At 52.1% G+C, this 24,009-nt stretch overlaps 1 protein-coding gene across 7 annotated transcripts in view; it reads left to right on the forward strand.

Moving 5' to 3' along the window:
* The window catches only part of PTPRU (protein tyrosine phosphatase receptor type U), a 77,152-nt gene that overhangs the window by 40,425 nt on the left and 12,718 nt on the right, over nt 1–24,009 (forward strand). For 3 of the 7 annotated variants that reach the window (XM_027569837.2, XM_027569824.2, XM_027569827.2), the window contains exons 15-19: nt 6,336–6,493; nt 16,356–16,546; nt 17,296–17,371; nt 17,862–17,938; nt 23,833–23,869. In XM_027569837.2, coding sequence (XP_027425638.1) covers nt 6,336–6,493; nt 16,356–16,546; nt 17,296–17,371; nt 17,862–17,938; nt 23,833–23,869 — 539 coding nt within the window. Of the gene's footprint in view, nt 1–3,907; nt 3,938–6,335; nt 6,494–16,355; nt 16,547–17,295; nt 17,372–17,861; nt 17,939–19,604; nt 19,623–23,832; nt 23,870–24,009 lie in introns of all 7 variants that reach the window. The other 4 variants (XM_027569808.2, XM_035727303.1, XM_027569816.2 and 1 more) reach the window with 3 other exon arrangements.

The following is a 24,009-nucleotide window of genomic DNA, read 5'->3' on the forward strand; positions in this document are numbered from 1 at the left end:
CAAATGAAGCTGCGCTGGAAGGGCTTGGCTGGAGCTCAGGTCTGGCTGGTGCCAGGTACCACTACCCAGGGAAGGGTGCTCGTACCTGCTGCCAAGGACCTGTGCTGGAAGTGGGCATGGGCTGTTCCAATGGGGAGGGTGTGGAGGTAACCTGACTTCGAATCTCTAGCCCCCTGCAGACCTTTGGCCGACTTGTCTGCCCTGACCCTGGGGTTGTGGTGCTGACCCTGAGCAGTGGGGGTGGTGCTCCCTCCTTTTCACACCAAGGACCCTGAACCATGGTTCTTCCTGGGCCCCATCTTCCCTGGGCTCAGCTTGCCCTGGACCCTGTTACTCTTGATCTTTGTGGAATCCTCCTGGGCCCATGACTCAGAGGAGACCTTGCTCCTCCCATCCCCCAGGCCTTCAAAGTCTGGCGTGCTTCTGAGGGGTGCCTTTCCTAGGGCATTTTGCAGTGGGCAGCATGAGTCCCAGCACCTCTTAGAATCCAGAACTTAGAATTTCAGAATTTCAGAAATCCAGGATTTGGGATTCTAAGAATCTCAGAATTTAGAATTGTAGAGGCTCAGAGCCCAGGAGGTGAGAGCTGCGTGGTAGTTCGAGGACATCTGGTCTAGTGGTTTTCAAATCTTCTTAAAGCAACAGAACCTGTTTTCAGAACAGCAAATAAACCTCCCCTAGGAGGCCCAGTACACGGAGCAGATGAAGGCTGAGCCTCTGGTTGAAGCAGGGGTGGAGGCTTCTGAGACCACTCTGGTTCCCCTCCCCTCCACTTCATTCCCCACCAGGCAGCCCCAGGACACTGGTCCAAGCACCATAATTGAAGGGTGGAGATGTTGAGGCCCCAAGGGGGCATGGACCTGCCCGAGGTCACCCAGGGCGCCCTCTCCCAACCTGGGCTCTGCGCACCTGCTTCTGGGCTGGTGCTGGATCTCAGGGCTGCCAGGAGCAGTTAAGTAGGACCAAGGGGGATGAGGGAGGACTGGCTAGGGCTGCATTTCCTGAGGCCAGGCACCGGCAGAGAGAGACTCTCCCAGAGAGTCCGGGGGTAGGGTTTCCAGGGCATGAAGCTGATTTTTTTCCTTCCCTAGTCCCTACACAGCTTCTTGGGATAAATTAAACTACATCATTTCGTGAATATTACTGTGTGCCCAAGGCTTCACACACACCACCCATTAGAACATTAGTTATTGAGCACCTACTGTGTGCCAGGCACTGTTCTAGCACTCAGGATACATCAGAGAACACTTCCTTCTTGGATCCTGACCCATGAAGCAGGTCTGAGCCCCTTCTCACAAATGAGGAAACTGTAATTGAACGACTTGACCATGTCACTCGGCTGGTAAGTGACAGGGCCTGGCTTGAACCCAGTCCTGACTACAAAACCCGGGCTCCTTAGGGCCGGGGATGTGAAGGGCCTCACCATGTCTAGTGCACAGTAGGTGCCCAGAATTAGCAAGTTTCTGTCCTCTCCTGTGGGGGACCTGGAAGTTAACTCTGAGGTAGGGTGGGGTGGGGAGGGGGGCAGATGGTGAGTGCTGTAGGGGAGTGGTCAGATTTTGGGGGGTTGCAGGTAGTATTTGAGGCCTTAGAAATGAATCCTCAAGGAGAGAGGATTGGCCAAGGGGAGGGTGTCACCCATCTCTGCAGAGCATTGGGCCCAGGAGAGGATGGGTTAGAGATACTGCTGGGGCCTCACTAGGAAACCCTGCACTCTACACAGCTGCTCCCCCATAAACCCTTCCAGGCTACCCTTGAAGCCCTTAGGGTCCCCCTAGACTTCCTTCCTTCCTCTAAAAGCCATTCACTTGCATTCTCTAGCACCCCATTGCATCCCCCTAAATCCTATCCTGGCCTTCAGGGTCCACCATGCTCCTCAGGGCTCCCCTGGTCTGCATTGTGGGGTGTCAGAGCAGGTCTGGCAGCGACGGAGGTGCCCACATTAAATTTCATGGGCAGGTCAGGCGGTTGCTGAGGGAGGGCTGATACCCAGTTGCCACCCTGTGCATCCTTGTCAGAGGAAGGTTGTGGAGAGACAGTGTGTGGGGGGGCCAGGGGGACGGTGGTCAGGCTCCCCATCCTGCCCTGCCCGGGTGGACAGTGAGCCTGGGTGCATCTGCCCTTGGGGAACTCCCCAGGCCGGGTGTAGCCCTTGTTCTGCTTCCAGAATCCCATCCTTCGCCTTCATAGTACTTTCTTCTCCCTGCATTTTTTTTTTACTTAACTTGGAGTGCTTGGCTCAATTGTTTCTCTTCCCTGCTGGACATGAGAGCTCCATGAGGGCAGAGAAATTCTGTCCTGTTGGCTGTGCATCCCCAGGGCCTGGCCCAGTGGAGTGGGGTCCTCCTGAACTCCCCCCCCCCCCGCCCCCGCCGCCAGCTCCCAGCTCAGCAGGTGGAGGGAAGCAGGGAGGAGCTGGGCTGACAGCGGCCCCTTGGGCAGGGTCATTATTAATCTCACTTGTTTGGAGGAGGCTATGGACACTCGCAGAGGTGGAGGACTTTTATTTATTTTCCCTCTTTATTGATTACTTAATTCAATGAAATATTTATTGGGGGATCATTGTGTTCTGGGCTCTGTCCTGGGCCCTGGGAGCCAGCAGTAGGCAAAAGAGACAAGGGTACCACCTTTTGTAGCTGGTGCTGGGGCCTGGCATTAAACCAGAAACAGCACGGATGCGTAATTACAGATTGTGAAAAGAACAGGGTGCCGGGGTGGGGGGCAGAGGGAGGGTACAGGTGACACAATAGAGTTGGCAATTATGGGGGAGTCTTTGTGGAAGGCTCTTGAAAAATCTTGACATTACAGCTGAGACCAGAATGCCATTCCTTCAGCCATCCCTCCTCTTCAGGGCCCCTGTAATCAGCCATGGGCCTGCACCCTCCGCTCTCTCCTGGGATGGATGAGAGGAGACATGCTGTGTGGCCTCCAGCCACTCTCCTGCCCTCACTGGGCCTCACCCTTCCACTCTTCTCTCCCTCCCTTCCCCCAGTCTGCAGAGTCCCTCGTGGAAGGCTATTCCCTGGGGTCGCTGCTGATGGGGTGGTGTGGGGGGCAGGTGAATGGAGGACCCCTGGATGTGCCCGGATGGGGCCTCAGGAGGGAGCTGGCTCTGGGGGTCAGGGTCCTGGGACAGGCGTCTGCACTCTGCCCCTGACCCCCAGAGAGGCCTTGGAGGACCACGACTGTCTGGGACTCAGCTTCCCCCCTGAGAAGTGGGATCAGACCCAAGCCCTGCTTTGGGTGCCCAGAGGGGGCGGCCCGGCTCCTCTGATGGACCCCACACTCAGGGGCAGTCTGGGTCGGGGAGAGCGGGCCTCACCTTTGCCCTGGAGTCCAGCTGGAGCCCTCTCCACCTCCCCCCTACCCCCACCCCCCAGCCAGGGTTCCCTCCCAGGCACAGGTGTATGCAGAGGGCTGACCCCTCAGGGGTAGAGGGGCCTGCAGGTGTGAGCAGCATTGGGACTGAGGGGTGGGGCTGCAGGGGAGAGCAGGGTCACCTGTGAGCACATGAGGGAGGGTGTCTGTGCGTGATTGTGTATCCACATGAGTGTGTCTGTTTATGTGTGAGTGTGCCCTGGGCACAAGTGTGTGTATTTATCTCTGTGTCCATGCCTATGTGACTGTGTGAAAGCTCGGCTTCCCCAGGCCCTTTCCCCACCACCTCCTCCCTCCAGCAGCAGGCTTGGGGAAGGTTCTAGAAGGGGCCTCGGGTCTTGGTTTTCAGCGACTGAGCCCAGCCAGCCCTTGGGACAAGGAAGGTCCTCCTGACCTGTCCAGTCCCTGGCCAGCACCCTCCCCAGCACAGAAAGCACCAGGCCCCTCCCTGCCCACTGGGTGCTGCCCTCGGCCCACCTTGTGGCAGGACCATGGGCCCAACTGTGCTCTTCTCTTTGCATGCTGCCAGGAGGGACCACTATGCCTACTCCTACTACCCGTAAGTAGCCCCGCGCCACCCCCTTGGGCCCTGTGTCGGCCTCCTGGTGTGGAGGGCCTCTCGCGGGTCCCTCTCTGGGGCCCACAGCCGCGCACGTGTGTGTGCGTGTCCGGGGCAGGCCCGTCCCCACCCTGGCAGCTGTCCCCACGGTACACACAGCTCTCGGGCCAGCACAAGCCCCTTCTCCAGCCGGGCGGCCCCAGGCTCTTCAGACCCACCATTTCTGGGCGCTTCCTCTGGGCTCGGACCCCAAGAAGCACGCACTGTCATCCCTCCCGTGTTACTGAGGAGGAGACCGAGGCTCAGAGAGGTGAAGGGACTGGTCAGAGGTCACAGGAAGTGCCAGAGCTGGGGTTACCACCCAGGCCCCATCCGACTGCCTGGTCTCCTGATGGTCCTCCGTGTTCTGCCTCTGTCTTCTCTGACTCTGCAAGCCTTCCAGAACAGTCCCTGCACCCGTGCCTGTTCTCCCTCCTAGCAGAGCAGGCTCAGGGGGCCCCAGGACAGCCCAGAGGACGGGGGTCTCTCACCTCCTCCTCCTGGACCCTCTCCTTGCATCCACATCACCCAGGGTCGCACCAGCTTTTCCAGCAACCACACCCCGTCGGCTCAGGGGGAGCCTCCAGCTGGGCTTTTCCAGAAATCGCGGACAAGACGGTTGTCCCGCCCTCTCTACTTGTGCAGTGAATGTTTGACCCTAGACGCAGAACCTTTCCAAGTGTCCGATGGCCCTCCCTCTGCTGACTCTCACCCTGATCAGCTGCGGCCGGCAGTGTTCGCCGTCCCTCTGGCTTCTGGCTTCTGTGGAGCTGGGTGCTTGGTGTGTGTAGTTCTTCCCCGTGAACCGAGAGGCCTGGGCAGGGAACAGAGCCCTGGGGCACACCACTGGAGACTGCCTTCTAGGCACAGCTTGACTGCTGTCCTCTGTCCACGGCCCTCTGTCTGTCCTCCCTCTGATGCTGGTGTCTGCCCGTCCCGCCCTCTCTCTCTGTCCCCTTCGCCATCTCCCTCCTTGTCAGGGTCCCTTCACTGTCTCTCCTCTCCCCACCCGCTTAGCTCCCTGATTCCCTTGCCCCCTCCTCACCTCTCTCCCCTTCCCTCCTTCCCCCTCCACTTCTCTCTTGTGTTGATGGTCAAGATCACAGTCACAGAGGCTTCTCCTCACCTGCCCCCAAGGGGGTCCTCGGCTCTGCCCTGGGCCATGGTGAGGGTGATGCCCAGAGCTTGGTGGTTGGGGTCACCCAGTCTTCCCCTGCCCCAGACAGCTCGTGAACTAGGACAGAGTGATTAGAATTTGCCTGTCTGGGAAGATCCCTTCCTTAGCCTCTTTATCTCCACCGATGGTCAAGGTTCCTGAGCCCTCTTAACCTGGAAGTCCTCTCTTGGGTCTACCCCACATCTTGCATGCTGTAGGGCCCATCAGGGTGAATGGCTGTCTTATCTTGAGCCTTCCCTGTGACTGGGCCCCTGACTCCACTGCAGTCTCAAGACAGGTCCCAAGTCATTCCCTTTTTCCCTTTTGCCCAGCCCCTCGGTCATGGAGCTACACCCCTGCTCTTCCTCCCATGTCCCTCTGAGTCCTCTGGAGTCACAGACTGCCATCCTCATCTATAGAGCTGGGCTGGAGGCCTGGGCTGTGCAGGGCCCTTGTCTAGGGTCCTATCACCAGGCCTCTCAGGAGGGACTGGGCCTCTTGCTTTCTCCCTCTGCTGCTTCCAGTGGCTGGATGGACTGGTGGGCCGTGGCAGGAATATGGGCCCTGTATGGATCTCTGTACCTGTCTAACGTGGCCCATGGTGGGACCATCCTGGGGGTTCTGGGGATAGGAAGAAGCCAGTCGGAGTTCATTCCCTGCCCGGAGGAAGACTCCTGAGTACTGGCTGAGCAGCAGCCAGACTCTCTGCCATGAAGGAGGAGCATAGTGCACCCCCATTGTGGGGAAAAGGGATTCTCAGGGCACATGTTCGGTGAGGATGGGGGGAAAGGAGGATGGCTCTGCGGGCGTGCTGGGGCTGGAGCTGGGGCAGTCATCTTCCTAGTTTGGATGAGGTGATTGCTGTGACACCAGAATAGTTCCAGAGTGACTATCCTTCCCATTTCCTGAGCCCTCCAGGCCAGTGACAGGGGCCAGGTCCCAGCCCGAGGCTGCTGGGCTTCATCCCTTGTTCTCAGCAAGGGTCCCCAGGACAGGGACTCTGCCTAGTCCCTTGTGGGGAGGCAGCGGCTCTGGGTTTGCCAAGCAAAGGATAGAGGCAGAGCCCTCTTGGTATCTAGAGACGCTTCTAGAATGTCCCCTGGCCTCAAGGCCCCCTGACTGTTGGGCCTCCCCATCCACCTCTGGGCGTTGTCCGGCCCAGCTCAGCACCTATGTGTGTCTGTTGTCAACCCCTCCCTGCAGGAAGCCAGTGAACATGACCAAAGCCACTGCCAATTACCGTCAGGAGAAGACCCACATGATGAGTGCTGTGGACCGGAGCTTCACGGACCAGAGCACCCTGCAGGAGGATGAGCGGCTGGGCCTCTCCTTCATGGACACGCACGGCTATAACCCCCGAGGTGAGTGCCTGGCCCTCCCGCCCTTCCCCGTGGCTCTGGGATTCCACACCTGAGCCAGGAGGACCGAGCCCCTTCGATGGGTTCTGTAACACCCCAAATCCAAAACGAAGCGTCTGTCGTGCTCCCGCTGGGTACCAGCACTGGGTAATGCATAGGAGGCACGGGTATTCCGTCTGCACTGGGCGAGCTTTAGGAAAATGGAGGACTTAGACACAGACTCATAGGGGAGGCATGCGAGGTCACCTGTTGATTGTGGGAAGTGTTCCGGGGACTTTGAGAAAGGAGTGACGCTGCATGATCAGAGGGGACCAGAGCAGTCTTGAGCCTGCTGAGCACCTGCTGTGGGAGAGGCAGGGGACCAGTGGCTAAGAAGGATGGTTCTGGAGTCAGACAGACCTGGGTTTGCATCTCGCATCCCCTTAGCTGTGTGACCTGGGGCAAGCTGCTTAACCTCTCTGGATGTCTGCTTCCTCATGTACAAAATGGGGCCAGTGATCATCTCTGCTGGTAGATCTACTGGAAGACGAGTTTGGCTATTATTTGTACATCTTATAGTTAGTGCTGTGCCCAGCATGCAGGAAGAATACGGTGGATGAGCCGTATGTGCTTGGAGCTTGTCATAAATCACTTCCTCATGCATCTTTTTATTCTATTTAGTGTTGATTTGTACAAAAGAAAATAGGTAATGTTTCTGGAAGTCATGCAGCAATAATACAACAAACACGGCTGAGCCACACTGGTGAATTAGGACACTGTCTGGGTGTCCCTCCCTAAGAATATGCCCCACACCCCTCTTACACATAAACACACAACCCCCCTGAAATTTGTGTCTATAATTTCCTTACCCTTTGGGGAGTAGTTTTACCATGTGTACATGCAGCCCCAAACAGCGCATTATGTAACTTTGCTCGTTTTTTGAGCTTGTTACAAATGCAATCACACTGTTTCTCAACTCAGCGTTGTGTTTCTCATATTTGCCCAGGTGGATGTTTCGCTGTAGTTTGTATAGTTTTCCATTCTATGAATGTATTGCAATTGATTTCTCCCTTCTGCCATCCAGCGACATCTGATTTGCTTCCAGTTTTCTGGTTATTACAAACGAGGCTGCTCTGAATGTTCTTAAATGGATCTCCAGATGCATCTGCACGGGAGATCTGAGACATAGAACAGCCGGATTGCAGAGCGTGTGCTTGCTCCCCTTGGGGAGACGGTGCCGAGCCGTGTCCCAGAGTGGCTTTGCCTGCGCTCACGGCCAGCAGCAGCGAGCGAGGGCTTCTGCGGCTCCACGGCAAGCTCAGAATTTGCCAGGCTTCTTCACTTTTGCCAAACTAGTTTGTATAAAATGGTAATTCTCTATAGTCTTAATTTGCATTTCTCTGATTACTAATGAGGTTGAGCATATTTTCAAATCATTATTGGCCATTCATCGTTCTTCTTCCATGAAATGCCTGTTCATGCCTTTTACCTAATTTTCTATTAGGTTTTCTGTTGCTTTCTTAGTGGTTTTTAGGAGTTCTTTATATATTTAGGATGATAATCACTTTTCACTTATGAATTGCAAATATCTTCTCTCAATTTGTGGCTCATCTTCGCAGGTTATTTATAGTGTCTTTGGAGGAACAAGTTTTTATTTTAATTTAGTCAAGTTCATCAGTCTTTTCCTTTCTGATTTCTACTTTTTGTGTTTTTTTCCAAGAATGCTCGCTTCCTTTGCAGGGTCATAAAATATTTTTTACTTTTTTCTAAACCTTTTTATATTTTTGCATTGCACATTTCAATCTTTACCCTTCTGTGATTGATTTTCGTGTGTCATAGGGATGAAGGATTTTCTTTTTTTATATTTTCTTTTATTTATTTTTCTGTAGTAACTCATGTCCCAGCTTCTGTTACAGTTTGTATTTTCACCACTGACTGTAAAGCCACCCTCATCAGGGATCATGCTTCCATGTATTTGTGGATTGTTTTTTGGCTCCTTGTTCTCTTTGATCGGCCACTTTGGTGATTCCTGTGTCTGTTGATACCTGATTGCCTCATTACTAGAGTTATGTAAGTCTTGTATCTGGTACATCAAGTTCTCCCGGCTTTGCTCCTCATCAGGAATGTCTTGGCTACATTTTTCTTAATCTCTTTCTCATACATTTCATTATATTTATTTAGAGAGGGATTGTGTGCAAGCAGGGCGAAGGAGGGGGTAGATGGACAGGAAAAGAGAGAATCTTTTTTTTAAGATTTTATGGTTTTGAGAGAGAGGAAGAGAGAATGAGTATGAGTGGGGTAAGGGGCAGAGGGAGAAGCAGGCTCCCTGCGGAGCAGGGAGCCTGATGTGGGGCTCGATCCCAGGACCCTGGGATCATGACCTGAGCTGAAGGCAGATGTTCAACCAACTGAGCCACCCAGGTGCCCCGGGAAAGAGAGAATCTTAATCTCTACGCTCTGCATGGAGCCTGATGTGGGGCTCGATCTCATAACCCTGAGAACTGAAATCAGGAGTTGGATGCTTAACTGAGCCATCCAGGCGCCTGTCTCTCTCATACGTTTCAGAATCATCTTTTTAAGTTACTTGGAAAACTTTGTTGGGTGGATTTGTATTAAATGTTCAGATCAATTTGGGGAGAACTGACATCTTATGAAATTGTCTTTACATCCGTGGAAGGGATATATATCACCCTATGTATTTAGGTCTTGAGTGTCTTTCGGTAATTTTTTCCATAAAACTTTGCACATCTTTTGTTAGATGGACCCTCAGGTCCCTTGTATTTTTGATTTCCATTGCAAATGGTACATTGTGTTGGTGTGTGTGGTAAAATACACGTAACGTAGAATTTACCATCTTAACTGTTAAGTGTGCAGTTCGGGGGTATTAAAGACATGCATGATGTGCGACCATCACCTTCAGCCAACCCCATAGCTCTGTTCATCTTGTGAAACTGAAACTCTGTTCCCATGAAGCAGTAGCCCCCCATTCCTGCCTCTTCCTGGCCCCTGGCAACCCCCATTCTACTTGCTGTGTCTGTGAATTTGACTACTCTAATTATCTCGTATACATGGAATCATAGAGCATTTGTCCTTTTGTGACTGGCTTGTATCACTTAGCTGAATGTTTTCAAGCTTCTTTCATCTTCGAGCATCTTTCAAAATTTTCTTCCTTTTTAAGGCTGATGAATATTCCATGACATGTATGTACCACGTTTTGCTTATTCATTCATCCACCCATGGACGCTTAGGTTGCTTCCATGTTTTAGTTATCGTGAAGAAGGCTGCTATGCACATGGGTGTACACATATCTGTTTAAGACCCTGATTCAGTTCTTTTGGGTACATATCCAGAGGAATGGCTGCATCATATGGTAATTCTATTTTTAATTTTCTGAGCAACCACCATACTGTTTTCCATAGTGGCTGTACCGTCTGGCTTTCCTTCCAACCGTGCATAGGGGCTCCACATCCTTATAACACTGGTTATTTTCTGGGTTTTTTTTTTTTTTTTTTTTTTGATAGTAGCCATTCCAGTGGGTGTGAGGTAGTATCTCACTGAAGTTTGGATCTACATTTCTCTAATGATGAATGATGTCACGTTGTGTGTGTGTGCTATTTGTGTATCGTATTTGCAGAAATATCTATTCAGGCCCTTTGCCCATTTTTGAATTGTTTTTTTTGTGTTTGTTTGTTTTTTTTTTGCTGTAGAGTTTTAGGAGTTCTCTCTGTACTCTAGATATTAACCCCTTATCGGATATATGATTTGCAAATATTTTTTCCTCTTCGGTGGTTTGCCTTTTTACTTTGTGGATTGTGTCTTTCGATGCACAAAATTTAAAAAATTTTCATGAGGTCCAGTTTGTCTATTTTTATCTCTTATTGTCTGTGCTTTTGGTGTCGTAGCCAAGAAATCATTTGTCAAATCCAATGTCATGAGGTTTTTGCCTTTTCTTCTAACAGTTTTTTTTTTATCTTTTTAAAACAATTATTATCTTTTTATAGAGACAGAGAGCACATGAGTGGGGTGGAGGAGGGGCAGTGGGAGAGGGAGAGAGAATCTCAAGCAGGCTCCATGCTCCGTGCAGAGACCGATATGGGGCTCGAGCTCATGACCCTGAGATCATGATCTGAACCAAAATCAAGAGTTGGATGGACACTCAACCAACTGAGCCACCCAGGTGGCCCTCTTCAAAGAGTTTTATAGTGTTAGGTCTTACATTGAGGTCTTTGATCTAGTTTGTGTTAACTTCTGTATATGGTGTGAGGTAAGGGTCCAACTCCACTTTTTTCTGCATGTGGATGTCCAGTTTCCCAACACAAATGGTACACTTTTAAAATATAACATTTCTAATTGTTGCTCATATAGAGAAACATAGTTGATTTTTTATGTATATATATTGATCTTATATCCCTAGTCCTTGATACCCTTACTTACTAATTTTCATTTATCTGTAGAATCTTTCAGGTTTTCTGAGTATGATCGGAGGATCTGTAAATACAAACAATTCTGTTTCTTCTGTCTCACTTCCCTTCCTTTTTTTTCTTGTCTTTCTGAGTGGCACTGGATGGGACCTCCAGCACTGGATTGGATGGAAGTGGTAATAGCAGGAATCCTTGTCTTGTTTTCTTGGATTTAAAAAGAACGCTTCTGACATTAAACACTGAGAATGAAGTTTGCTACAGTTTTTGGTAGAAATGTTTTATCAGGTTAAAATTCTTTTCAGTTTTTGGTTTGCTAAGAGGTTTTATTTATATGAGCATTAAACTTACCAAATGCTTTTTCTGCAGCATTTTATATATATAAATACGTATATATATATATATACACACACACACTCACATATATATGTGTATATATATGTGCATATGTATATATAGTTGTTAATGAGGGGAGTGACATTTTCAGATTTTCTAAAGTTAAAATAACCTTCAATGCCTGGGGTAAAATCAGCTTGGTCATGATGCATTATATTTTTTATGTCTTTTTGGATTTCAGTATAGGTATAATATTGTTCAAGATTTCAAAGCTATATTCAAGAGTGGGATTGGCCCATGATTTTCTCTTTTTTGTCCTATCCTTGTCTGGTTTTTGGTATCAAGATTCTATTAGTCTTGTAAAATGCACTGAGGTTTCTTCTCTTTTTTCTTTATTATGAAAGATTGGAATAACTGACACCTTGAGAGTTTGGTGGAATTCACCTATAAAACAATCTCTTCCTGTTGTTTTCTTCATGGAAAAATTTTAAACTTTTAATTCAATTTATTTAAAGGAGTAGAGGACTATTGAGACTTTCTATTTTTTTTTCAAGCCACTTGTAGTAAGTTATTATTTGTCTAGGAATTTGTCCGTTTCATTTAGGTTTTAAAATTCACTGACATGCCCTTATTTATCATGTTGTCTTTGTGGTCTTCCTCATTAAATTTTCACCCCCCCGCCCAGCACGGTAGCCATTATCAACTCATCTTACAAATGAGGAAGCAGAGAGGAAACAGAGAGGCTCAGAGAGGGGAAGTCACTTGTCAAACAGGCAGAAAGTGGCAGAGCCAGGATTTAAATGCAGGTCTTTCTGAGTTGCAAAGAGCTGCCTCGAGTGAGGCATGGGCAGGATTTGGACAGGCAGAGATGGGAAAGGAAGGGCATGCTCGGGTGAGGGAGCACACGGAGATGTATGATTGGGCGGGAAACTCCAGCGGTCGGTGGGGAGAGTGGGAGGTGGGGGCAGTGTGGGCCCCTGCCTTGCTGCTGAGTCCTCTGGAGAGACCCAGAGAGGCAGGATCCCCGGGCTCTGCCCCCAGCCCCCTCGCTGACAGCTGGGGAGACCTGGCCAAGGGAAGTCAGCCCCAGGCTAATTGCCATGGGGATGGTGGAAGCAATTAGTGCTGTAGGAGTTTTGAGAAGAAGTGCCTTTGGGCAGAGCTGGTCAGGGTTTGGGCTGGGCTGGACAAGATGTGGCTGCTGGTGAGGCGTAACCATGGGCACGGCGCAGGCTATGGTGGAGGTGTGGTCAGGAGACTGGGGCCGTGGGTCCGCCCCTTTTCTCTCCCCACGCCCTACGCCCCAGCCTCCACTTCCTTCGTTGCTTTCCAAACAGAGGAACCTCGATTTGGGTGGTGGGGAACAGAAAGCCAAGGTGACTTGGCTGCATCCTCAGTCTTTTACAACGGGGACTTACCACGCTGAGTAAATGGTGGCAGGCTGGCCGTGAGGAAGGTGGCTGGGATGTTCCCAGCATGTGGGAATGGGTCCCCCACTGTGTCTGAAATCCAGCCTGTGAAAACCCTCAATCCTTTCTGAGCCCTGTCCATCTGGAGCTCTTGACCTCTGTTGGTGCCAGTGGGTTCTGCCCGCCGAATGGTTTGTCATATAAGTGCTAGGTTCTTTTCCTCACCACACACTCTCCTTTATCAGGAAGAAAAAGACAGGGAAAGTGGGGTAGACAACAGGGCCCCAGAGTCGGATGGGCCTGGGTTTGAATCCTGGTGCTGCTGCTTAATGACTAAGTAACTCACCCCTTGTGGGTCTTGGTTTCCTCATTTGGATAGGGCATGACAATAATGCTTAAATCATAGGAATAGTCTAAGGATTACGTGACTTAAGGATCATGCCAGGCATATGAAAGTACTCGATATGTAAGATAGTATTAGCTATTATTACAAGCTATGTTTCTTTAAAGTTATTTCCTAATTGCACTAGGGAAGGAAAAGTCTGGAGTGCTCCTAGATCATATAACTGGGAGCCTGTCTTCGTCTGAGGTGGGTGGGAATCGGGTAAAGGGCCCATCTTTTCATTTTCAGGTGGGGAAACTGAGGCCCAGAGAGGTCCAGTGACTTGACTCAGAATTTGAATTTGGGTCTGACTCCAGACCCAGTGTTTTTTCCCTCTGGGCCTCAGCCCTCCCTCCCCAAACCTCAGCTCTCTGGTGGTTACTTGCAGATGTCCCACAATCACGATGGAGCTGGGGAGAGCCTGGAAGAATCCCCGGGTGGCAGTCTTGAAGCTGAGGGCTGGCACTCACCTTCTTTCCTCTCTTCCTCCAAGCTGGTCCTTGGGGTGGGGGTGGGGTAGGGGGGAGAGTGTGTGTCTCACATCTCTCACATCGCACAAGGAGAGTAGAGACCTGTCTTCTCTGGGCTCAGGAAGTAGAAGAGCCTCTTGGCAATGTCACTGCTCATCACCCTGTTATCTTCTGGTGGTCTTTGTTTCGTTTTTTGTTTTGTTAAAGATTTTATTTACTTGAGAGAGAGAGAGAGAGAGAGACAGCGCTAGAGAGATAGAGCATGGGGGGTGGCGGGGGTGGGGCAGAGGGAGAGGGAGAAGCAGACTCCCCACCGAGCAGGGATCCCGACGCGGGGCTCCATCCCAGGACCCCAGGACCATGACCCGAGCCGAAGGCAGACACTTAACCAACTGAGCCACCCAGGCGCCCCTTCTGGTGGTCTTTGTATAACATCTTATATCCCTCTTGGGCTCAGGCAGAAGCCCAAGATTTGGCTTTGGCTTCCCATCAGGAGCCCGACCAGGTGGGATTTTTTGCTTGTCTTCAGCCATTGTAAGCTGATTCTGTGTGTACCTGTGAGGCTGCATCAGGACTGACCCTTCAGGTCATCAGGGATGGGCTGTTGGACTCCCCACACCCTCCTTTGTCCCTTTCTCCACCTGGAGAGCCCTCCAGGGAGCTGTCGGCATGGCTTCCATGAAAAGCACTAGGACCTCTCTGTCTCCCAGTGTGTCGAATCAGCAGATATCCTTTGTCTTGAAATCTTTGCCCTTGTGTATTTATTGTAGATGCTCTTCAGAATTGTCGGGTCCTGAACCAGGATCCTGCAGTGGAGAAGGACCAGGCTGACCCTCTGGTCAGCCAACTGCCCTGGCTTTCTGGGACTAGTTATGTCCACAGCCCCATTTGCAAGTGCTTGATACGTGCCGGGCACTGGGCTGGGTGCTTTATATGCATTATCTTATTTAATATTTATATCATCATATGGGAGAGTAACAGTTTTTGTCTTCACTTGATACATGAAGAGGGAGGTTTAGGGAGAGTAAGTAACATCCCCAGGGTCCCATGAAGAGCTGGGATTTGATCTCAGGCCTGTCTGACTCCAGGGCCTGTGTCTTAATCACCACAATCATCCCTGTGTTCCCCTGAGGATGTTTCCTGAAACAAACAAAAAAAGCTCTCCTTGTTGAGAGATGGTGGTGAAACATCGCTGTTTCTACTCATCTCTTGGAGATTGAAAATGCACACTAATTTGTAGGAAGCCCTGGGAGATCTTATAGGGGGAAAAACATACTTCTTTTGGTTTCAACCAGAATTTCACAGATTCCTTTAAAACAGAGAACCCCTCCTCATCCCCCTTCTCTTCTCCCTTTTAATGGAGTAGCACTTAGTCATTTGCCGTGATCTGTGTTTTCTGGAATGCACTTTTGCAACCACTGCATTAGGCAAGCCTCTCTTTGGGCCTCAGTTTCTCCATCTGAAGAATTAAAGGCTTGGGGTATCTAACCACAGTGGTGTAACTGGCACATGACTTGCCCTCCAGCTGCAAGTAACTTGAAAATCTGGAGCAAATGTGAAGGATTTGTCTTCAGACATTGGGTGAATGGTAGCTCAGGACTGATTCCCCAGAGAAGAGAAGCAGATGAGGTGGGCTGCATCATCACACTGCCTGTCTGCCTGGAGGCGGTTTTTAAACCGTGGCACAGGGAACCCAAGCAGGGTACAGAAGTCCCCCTGGTTTGAAGAGCCAGGGCTTGGAGTCTGGGGGAGTTGAGCAGCCAGGAGTCTGTCCTGATGTTGTGAATTCATTTTGTCTGTCAGCCATGAGTAGGAGTCAGAGGCCAGGTACCGGAGAAGGTTCCCTAAGAAGGCTGATTCCGGCTAAGATCTGAAGGTTGGTTAGGAGTGCACCAGGCAAAAGCAGAAGGAGAAGGGTGTTGGAGGTGGTGGGAAGGGAGGGGGCTGGCACCTGGGCCCCACTGGGGGTTTCCCCACCTGCCCCTGCCAGCTGGGACCTGGGCAGAGAAGAGCTGTGAGAAATGTGAAGGGCTGGTCTTGACTGAGCCCCTGCATCGTACCCAGGACAGGACGAGAGAAATGGGTGTTCAGTGTATGAGGGCGAGTGTCCAGGACCAGTGTGACTGAGTGGGGCACTTTGCCCCGTCCCAGGGCCTGATCTGGGGGACCAGGGTGGGATGTCCTTGGGGATGCTGACCAGAAGAGCAGGGAGCAGGTGGGCCTGGAGGGAGGGGATAGTTTTCCGTGTGTGTGTGTGTGTGTGTGTGTGTGTGTGTGTGTGTGTGTGTGTGTGTGTGTCACTGGGAACCTCTGACCTGATCCCCAATTGGCTGAGGCTGCCGCACAGGCTGACAATGGAAATGCTTGCACAGGAGAAATGCTGCTATTCAGGTGCCTCCCGTTAATCTGTGGAGGGGGTGGTGGCAGCAGCTAATTTCGGGATTTGCTTGTCTTTGAATGGGGGTAATTACTAGGAGTTGCCAATTGCTCCAGATTGTTCTCTGGAAAGGGAGGGGCTCTCTTGTGCTCTGCTGAGCGCTGCCCCCTGCAGGCAGTGCGGTGAAGTCACAGAGGGGTGGTCCAGGCTGGGGAGCGACAGGATGGAGTCAGGGGACCCCAGGATTGCAGCAGGGCCAGAAGGGCTGGGCCGGAAGGGCCCCCAGAGAGCACGTGGCCCAACCTGCTCATGTTACAGATGGAAAAACAGATGCAGAAGGGAAGGGACTCGCCCAGGGGCGCACCGGGTGGGCCCAGCCAGGCTGCTTGGCCCCGGGGAACAACCTCCATGTTGGCCATGCACCCCTCCCCCACCCCGAGTCCGTCTGGGATGCTGTGTGCGTCAGGAACCCCCTTTCCTCTCTCTGACTGCAGGAGACCAGCGCAGTGCCGGGGTCACTGAGGCCAGCAGCTTGCTGGGGGGCTCACCGCGGCGTCCCTGTGGCCGGAAGGGCTCCCCATATCACACGGGCCAGCTGCATCCTGCGGTGCGTGTGGCCGACCTCCTGCAGCACATCAACCAGATGAAGACGGCCGAGGGCTATGGCTTCAAGCAGGAGTACGAGGTGCGGGGCCCCGGTCCAGCCAGGACCCCTCGCCAGGGCCTCGCCGGGCTCCTGCATGCTGTGGACCCTGACCCTGGGCAACCCTCAGCCTCACCCTGGATGGACCTTTGCTCTGACAGACCCTAACTCAACCTAATTTTTTTTTTTTACCTTGACCCCAATCACAGACTGACCTGGTTTCTCACACTCCTCCTGATCCTGACTTGAAATCTGACCTTCAGTCTTCTCTCAGTCTCCATCTAGACCCTGATCATGATCCCCATCTTCTCCCTAATATGACTCTGGCCACCATGACGGACCCTGACCTCTAACCTAACACCCAGTCTTGACTTGGACCCTGACTCTCATCCTAAATTCCATTGGATCTCTGATTCGAATCTCATCCTCCCTCCATCTGAACTCTGACACCACCTTATTCTAATCTTAATTTGACCTTCACTTTTACCTTCTTCCCAACTCAAACCTGGATTTACCCTAAACCTGACCCTCCTTCTGAAGTGTCTGTGAACTCTGACCCGACGCCCCCCCACCGGCTGCTTTTCTCTCTTCCTCCCCCTCACACTGCTTGGTTTTGAACTTAGTCCCTTGCTGATAAAGGGATATATGGTGACTTGATCTCAGGCTCCAAGTTGAACCCTGAGTTTGGCCCTTATCTGTGGTCCCACTCCCATCCTGTTAGGGGATGGGGTCTTATGAGGGGAGGGGTCTCCTTGCCCCGCTGACTACCCCTTTACTTTCCCTTCTGGCAGAGCTTCTTTGAAGGCTGGGATGCCACAAAGAAGAAAGACAAGGTCAAGGGCAGCCGGCAAGAGCCTGCGCCTGCCTGTGAGTCCTGGGGAAAGGCCTGGGTCTGGGGCCATGGGTGGGAGGGAACTGGCTGGGGGTGAAGAACAGCCGGAGTGACCACTACTGAGGGCCTCCCACACGCCAAGCCATGTGCTGATTATCACACCTATTATTTTACTTACTTCTCTCAATAACCCAGTGGTGTGGGACATATAACCCCCAGTTTACAGGTAAGGAAACTGAGGCTTGGGAGGTTAAGCTCCCTGCTCAAGGTCACACAGCTGATACTCACCTGAGTAGCAAATGATCTTGGGCCTCCTTTGGTGCCGCAGCCCAGGTTCTAACCCCTGGCCTGTCTTGCCCCCTCTGGTGCTGAGAGCCTCCTGGTCAGCCCTGAGCCTCGAGATTCCCTGGCTCTCCTGCCTGAGCCGTACCTCTGGCCTTCTGGAAGCTTCCCCTCATTGCCCTAGCTCTGCGCTCCTCAGCTCAGTCCCTGCCCACCCCATGGCCCCCCGCTTTGTGTTTCCAGATGATCGACACCGAGTGAAACTGCCCCCGATGATGGGAGGCCCCGATGCCGACTACATTAACGCCAACTACATAGACGTGAGTGCCTCGCCTTCATCTCTGCGGGCCCGGCCCCGCCTGCTCCAGGCACAGTGCCCAGGCAGGCCAGCGACCTGGCAGGGAATATGCGGGGGTTCATAGCGCCCCCACCTCCTGCAGTCAGTGCCAGGGAGCTCAGAGGAGGGGAGGGCAGACGAAAGCCATCAGGAAAACTTCCTGCAGGGCGGACAGAGGAGGGGCTTCCGTGAAGCAGAAAGAAGGGGAGTGGGCAGACAGCTAGGCCTGGAGTGGAGGAAGGAGCCCCTCTCACTGAGGGACCGAGAGGCTTGGAGCTGGGATTCGAATGACTCATAGGAAGGCTGCAGGCAGGCAGGGGCTGGACTTCGAAGGCCTCAGGTGGCAGGCGGAGGAGGTGGGGCTTTTCCCTAGGGGTCCGGGCGGGAGTTGCTGCAAGTGTTTGGACTGTGAGCAGAGCGGCACTTGAAGAATAACAACTCATGTTTATCGAGCAGGTACTGTGTGCCAAGCGCTGTGCTAAGCACTTTATATCAAAGATTTCATTTTACATAATCCCTAAAATCATGCTACGAGGTAGTTAGTATCGCGACCTCACTTTGCAGGTGAGGAGACAGACTCTGAGAGGTGGAGCTACTCGTCCGAGGTCACAGAGCTAGTGAGTGGGCAAAAAGGGGCTCAGATCTCAGCCTGTCTGTGTCTCCCAAGCCTTTGCTGCTAACCACAAGGCTCTCCTGCCATGCGGTGCAGCAGCTGGGCCCGGATGGACCAGAGCAAGGGGCTAGGGACAGGGCAGGCATCCAGGAGGCCCGGGCTCAGGTGTGAAGAGGTGATGAATCTGCTCCCCAGGTGTGGACAAGGGCAAGATGGGGCAGGGCCCAGGGACCCAGGGCAGACTCTCCCACCCTGACAGCAAGCCAGGTTCGGGAGAGAATCATTTGTTTGTTTATCAGATCTATTTTGAGCATCTACCATGTGCCAGGCGTCATGGTGGGCAACAGAGATAGAGCAGTGAACAACATAGGCACCATCCCTGCTTTCCTTGAATGTATGGCTTCTAGTCGGGGAGACACACAAACATATCTACAAGTAAAGTCATTTCAGATGAGCTGGGAAAGCACAGGCCAGACACAAGGAATGATTTTCCCAGTGTCACACAGCAAGTTAGTGGTACGCCAGGGCTAGCCTTGGCGGGCTGCATGGAGGTGGGGGCTTGAGCCGGCTCTGGGTGGCTGGAGAGGAAAGGGTGGGAATAGGGAGCAGCAGGAGTGAGGGAGGAGGAAGGTCAGCGGCATAGTCAGTGGCGTGGGAGACCTCTCCCTCTTCTTCACCTCCTGGGGGCCAGAAAATATGCTACCCCATATTTCCCAGAATTCCTTGCCTTATCCCTCACCTCCCATGCTCTCCCTTGACTGGGGTACGGGCTGGGCCTGGCCTCTCAGACTCGGGCGACTTCGATGACGGGGGCCTCTTCTGGGTCTCCTCAGTGTCCCGGTTGGCTCCCCCACGGGCCCCCCGCCGGCTCACACCACTCCCCGCTCTCCGGCCCAGCCCGGCGCCCGTCTCTGCGCTGCCTCCCCTCCTCACATCGCCCATCCTGGCCACTCCTGTGCTCCGTCCACCTCCATCTGCCTCTGGCCTAATATCTGTCTCTTTTGCTTTGTACTGTTCCCTCACTGGCATCATTAAGATTCGGATAAACCGTGAAGTAAGTATCTCTCTCCCCGTCTCCTCCCTCGCCTGCCTTCTCACCCAGCTGTACCTCAGACTCTCTCATGGCCTCTGGCTGCCTTTCTCTCTCTGTCTCTGTGCTCCTTCTCTTCCGCTCGTGTGCCCAACGCCAACTGTCCACTTCAGCGGCCTGGCCGGGGGCCGCCTGGGGCTGCAGATCCGACACTACCTCCCTCGTAAACCATTCCGTCCCCTCCTCCACTGCCCTGAGATGGGGCATCAGGGTTGGGGGGCTTCCACAGGCCCCCTTCACTGGCCGCCACCTTCTGTCACCTTTGTGCCCCAGCTCCCCACGCCCAGTGAGTCTCACTAGCTGTACCTTCTGTGGGGCCCTGGGAGGGCCGGGAGGGGGGGAGGCTGCTCTGTGGGTGCCCCATCGCTGCTGCTGGGGGGGTCAGGGTCTTGAAGGAAGCGAGGACGGCCCCGCCAGTCCCCTTAAAACTAGTTTCTCTGGTGTTCAAGTCCCCTTGTGGTCAGTTTGCTTGAAACTCAACCCTAATTACTTTGCCCTCAATTTAGCCCTCCTTTGAACGTTTTATTTTAGGGGAGCAGTTTGGGTATTTTATCTCTAAAAATTGTGCCATCTCTGGGCCTTCTAGGAATATTTTTAAAAAGTCCTATTCATCCAGTGATGCTTTAATTTGGTTTTTTTTTTTTAAAGATTTTATTTATTTATTTGACAGAGAGATAGAGAGCACAAGTAGGCAGAGTGGCAGGCAGAGGGAGAGGGAGAAGCAGGCTCTCCGCCGAGGAGGGAGCCGGACATGGGGCTCGATCCCAGGACCCTGGGATCATGACCTGAGCCGAAGGCAGCCGCTTAACCGACTGAGCCACCCAGGCGCCCCTAATTTGGTTTTTAATACACATTTGACCTTCGAGCAGCCTGAGTTTGAACTGCACTGTTCCCTTTCTTGTGGATTTTTTTTTAAATAAATAAATTATTTTTTATTTTATTAAATTTATTTTTTACTTATATTTTATGTTTATATTTTTATTTGTATTTTATTTATTTTTTACTTATAAATTATAAATGTATTTTCTCTTCCTTATGATTTTATTAATATTTTTTTCCTCTAGCTCACTTTGTTATGAGAATACAATATATAATACCATATAATATACAAAATATGTGTTACTTGACTGTTCATATTCTCAGTAAGGCTTCCAGCCAACCAGGCTATTAGTAGTTAAGTTTTGGGGGAGCCAAAAGTTATGCGTGGATTTTCAACTTCCCCAGGAGGTCAGCGCCCCAAACCCCCATGTTGTTCAAGGGTGAACTGAATATTATTTTTATAATATTTGATGCCTGATGGATGGGATTGTTCGCTATTTTGTGGGTATCTTTCTATCTCCTTTAAAAAATACTTCTTGTTTTTTAAAGATTGCAAAAATACAGTTCATTATCAAACTTTCAGACAATGCAGAAATATACACATTTCTGTATGTACGAAATGAAAGGTCCCCACAGTCACAGCTGCTGGAGATGACCAGTTATCCCAGATATGTTCCCAGATATCACCCCCCCTTATTGTGAGTGTGCTTCAACAGTTTGTAAAGTTCCCAAATTTAAATGGAATAATAGGCCCATGAAATGGGTGGATATACTCAGTGGTGGCGCCCCCATGAGGAGGCGATGAATACAGGTACATTTCTTTATGTCAGTCTCCGTACAACGCACTTGGTTCCTCCTCAACACTCTTCAGTGGCCATAGAAGACTTGGCTTTAATCCATCTTCAAATGCCAGTTAACAAGAGTATCATTGGCTGGGCGCCTGGCTCTGTGCCAACATGTTAGGCACATCATTTCATCTTTCCCATACTCTGAGCAGTAGGGACCGACATTTGGCAGGTGAGATGACCGAGCCTTAGGAAATTTCAGTGACTTGCTCATGGCTGCGTGGAGCTGGGGCACAAGCCCCATGTGAGCCCTTGACGCTCATACTAGACTCTGGTTCTCTCCCTGTGGGGGAGCACCAGGAGGCCCTGGGGTGCTTGTCCATGATGCAAGTGGTCAGTCCCCCAGCGCCACCCAGGCAGAGGCTCCAGGCAGGTGTGGGGATGTGCCCAGAACATGGTGATGCCTGGGAGGTGAGGACCAGTGTGCTCTCAGATGCTCTAAAGTGGGTGTGCTCGAGGTAATCGATCTGCTTGCCTTCCTTTCACACCTGATCATTTTCCATTTTCCATTGTAGTGTTCTCTAATTGTGCAGGAATGCACCTATGCATGAAGACTTTAATATGCAGATAGGGAGGGTGATCTGTTAAAAACTCGTTTCGCTGTGGACTGTATTTGCTGACTAGCTTGGGTGCTGGCACTGGGCCAGGCACCGGAGAGAGAGGGCTAGATGAATCCAAAGAGACGCTTGCTCTCATGTGGGATTCTCAGGCCAGCTGGTTCTAGGTGGAGGAGCCTGTTTCCCGCTTGACCAGCACTGGAGGTGGGAGGGCTGCCCTGGCCTCGCCTTTGCTGGGCCTTCCCCTGGGACCCCATTTGCCCAGCAGCTCAGCTGAGGACCTGAGACAGAGACAGTGGCTGGGGGTTAGGCCAGCTCGGAGCAGTTCTGCCAGTGAGGGCCCAGTGGCTCTGGGATGCTCTTCACTGTTGGTAACTGGAACTGGGTTTTGGGCACGGTGTGCGGGTATACAGCAGAATCTCTGAGCTGTGTGTGTCTCACTGTTACCCCTACATTGCAGAAGGGAGCAGAGCAGAGGCTCGGGAGGCTGAGAGTCTGGCCACTCCAGTGTGTTTTCAGGTCCAGCACTGGTCCCCCCGGGAGCTGGTTGGAAAGGCGCAATCCTGGGCCCCATGCCAGACCTTCTGAGTCTGATCTCCCTTTTAACAAGATCCCTAGGAGCTGCGGATGTACGTTAAAGACCGAGGAGTGCCCTTTTATAATGTGGCCGGAGTCACTTAGCTGCTCTGTAGAGCTGCGATAGGAACCCACATCAACCTGACTCCCCAGCGCAGATTCTTAACCCCTGGAGTAAACCACCCTCTGCCCGAGGAATTCTTGACAGCCATACTGTTGGAATCTTCGGGGCTACTCTTTGAACTTGAAAGTAGTAGCAGTAATAATAGGTACCATTGACCAAGTGCCAACTCTGTGCTGGCCGTGGCGACAGACCCTTGACGGTATGTTACTTTGTTGACTCCTCACAACAGCCCAAGGAGGTAAATACCGTAATCGTTCCCATTTTGTAGATGTAGATGTAGATGTGAAAATCGAGGCCTAGAGAAATAAAGGGCTCTGCCTGTGGGCTCATGGCTAGCGAGAGGTAGAGCTGGGACTTGAACCCTGGCAGTCTGACCGAGGCGTGGGGAGCTGGGTTGTGGGCGTGAACTTGATTGTTTTCTCTTGTGTCAGTGCTGCTGCACATTTACCTCTCCCGTGGTGCCCGCAGGGGTGCCCTGGGTGCCAGTGTGCGGGCAGGATGGCAGGACTGGCTGTGGCCCCAGGGTGGGAGTTGGGGCTGGCTGGGTCCCCTTTGCAGCCTGAGGGCTCTGGGGATGGAGGATGAAGTAGCTCTTGCCCTCTCTTTTGTGGGAGATCATGTAGGTAAAGTGCTTAGCACAGTATGTGATCATAATAGGGATCATAATTGAGATCATAATCTCAAAAATGATTATTATTTAAAAACCATTTTATCTGAGGGCCATGAGTAACCCATGTGTTCGCTTGCTTCCGACCTGAAGCCTTCATCTGGGCCCCTGGGTCCCTCAAGCTCTGGGTGACATGTAGTGGGGAGGGGGCACTGCCCCCCTGGTTGCCCCACGGGGGCTGGGATGGCTGATGAGACCCAGCCTGGGGTCCGGGGACCCCCTGGTAACCTGGGCAGGATCACCGTGGACTTTATTTGTATCCACACAGCCGGGCGATAAGCTGACTGTGGCTAATCCCCCCAGTTTATGGGTGGGGAGACCCTTTAGGTCCATATAGGAGTTGTGTCCTCTGTGGAGTCACACAGCAAAGATGGGTTTGGACCCAAGACACTGGTGTCCCAGCTGCTCTTCCATCCTTACTGGGAGGACAGGTCCCCCCTCCCCTGGTGCGGAGGCCCCAGGGAAGAGGGCGGGCAGGTGGCCGTGAGTGAGCGTGCTGCACGTGGGAGGGGGGCAGAGGATGTGAGATCGGAGGGAGTGAGGGGCCGCTCCTGGGGTCTCACTGCAGCCTCTTCTCCTGTTCCAGGGTTACCACAGGTCAAACCACTTCATAGCCACTCAAGGTACCTGCACCTGTGCCCGCGCCCGTGCGCTGAATGCCGTCTGCCCTGCTGCCTTCCCTCTGGCCTGCTCGGCTCCCTGTCTGCCTCCCTGCTGTCTCTCTGCCTGAGTCCCACTGTCTGGCTGCGGCTTCTGGCCGCCA

Source organism: Zalophus californianus, chromosome 4, assembly GCF_009762305.2.
Source record: "Zalophus californianus isolate mZalCal1 chromosome 4, mZalCal1.pri.v2, whole genome shotgun sequence".
NCBI classification, from domain to species: Eukaryota; Metazoa; Chordata; class Mammalia; order Carnivora; family Otariidae; genus Zalophus; species Zalophus californianus.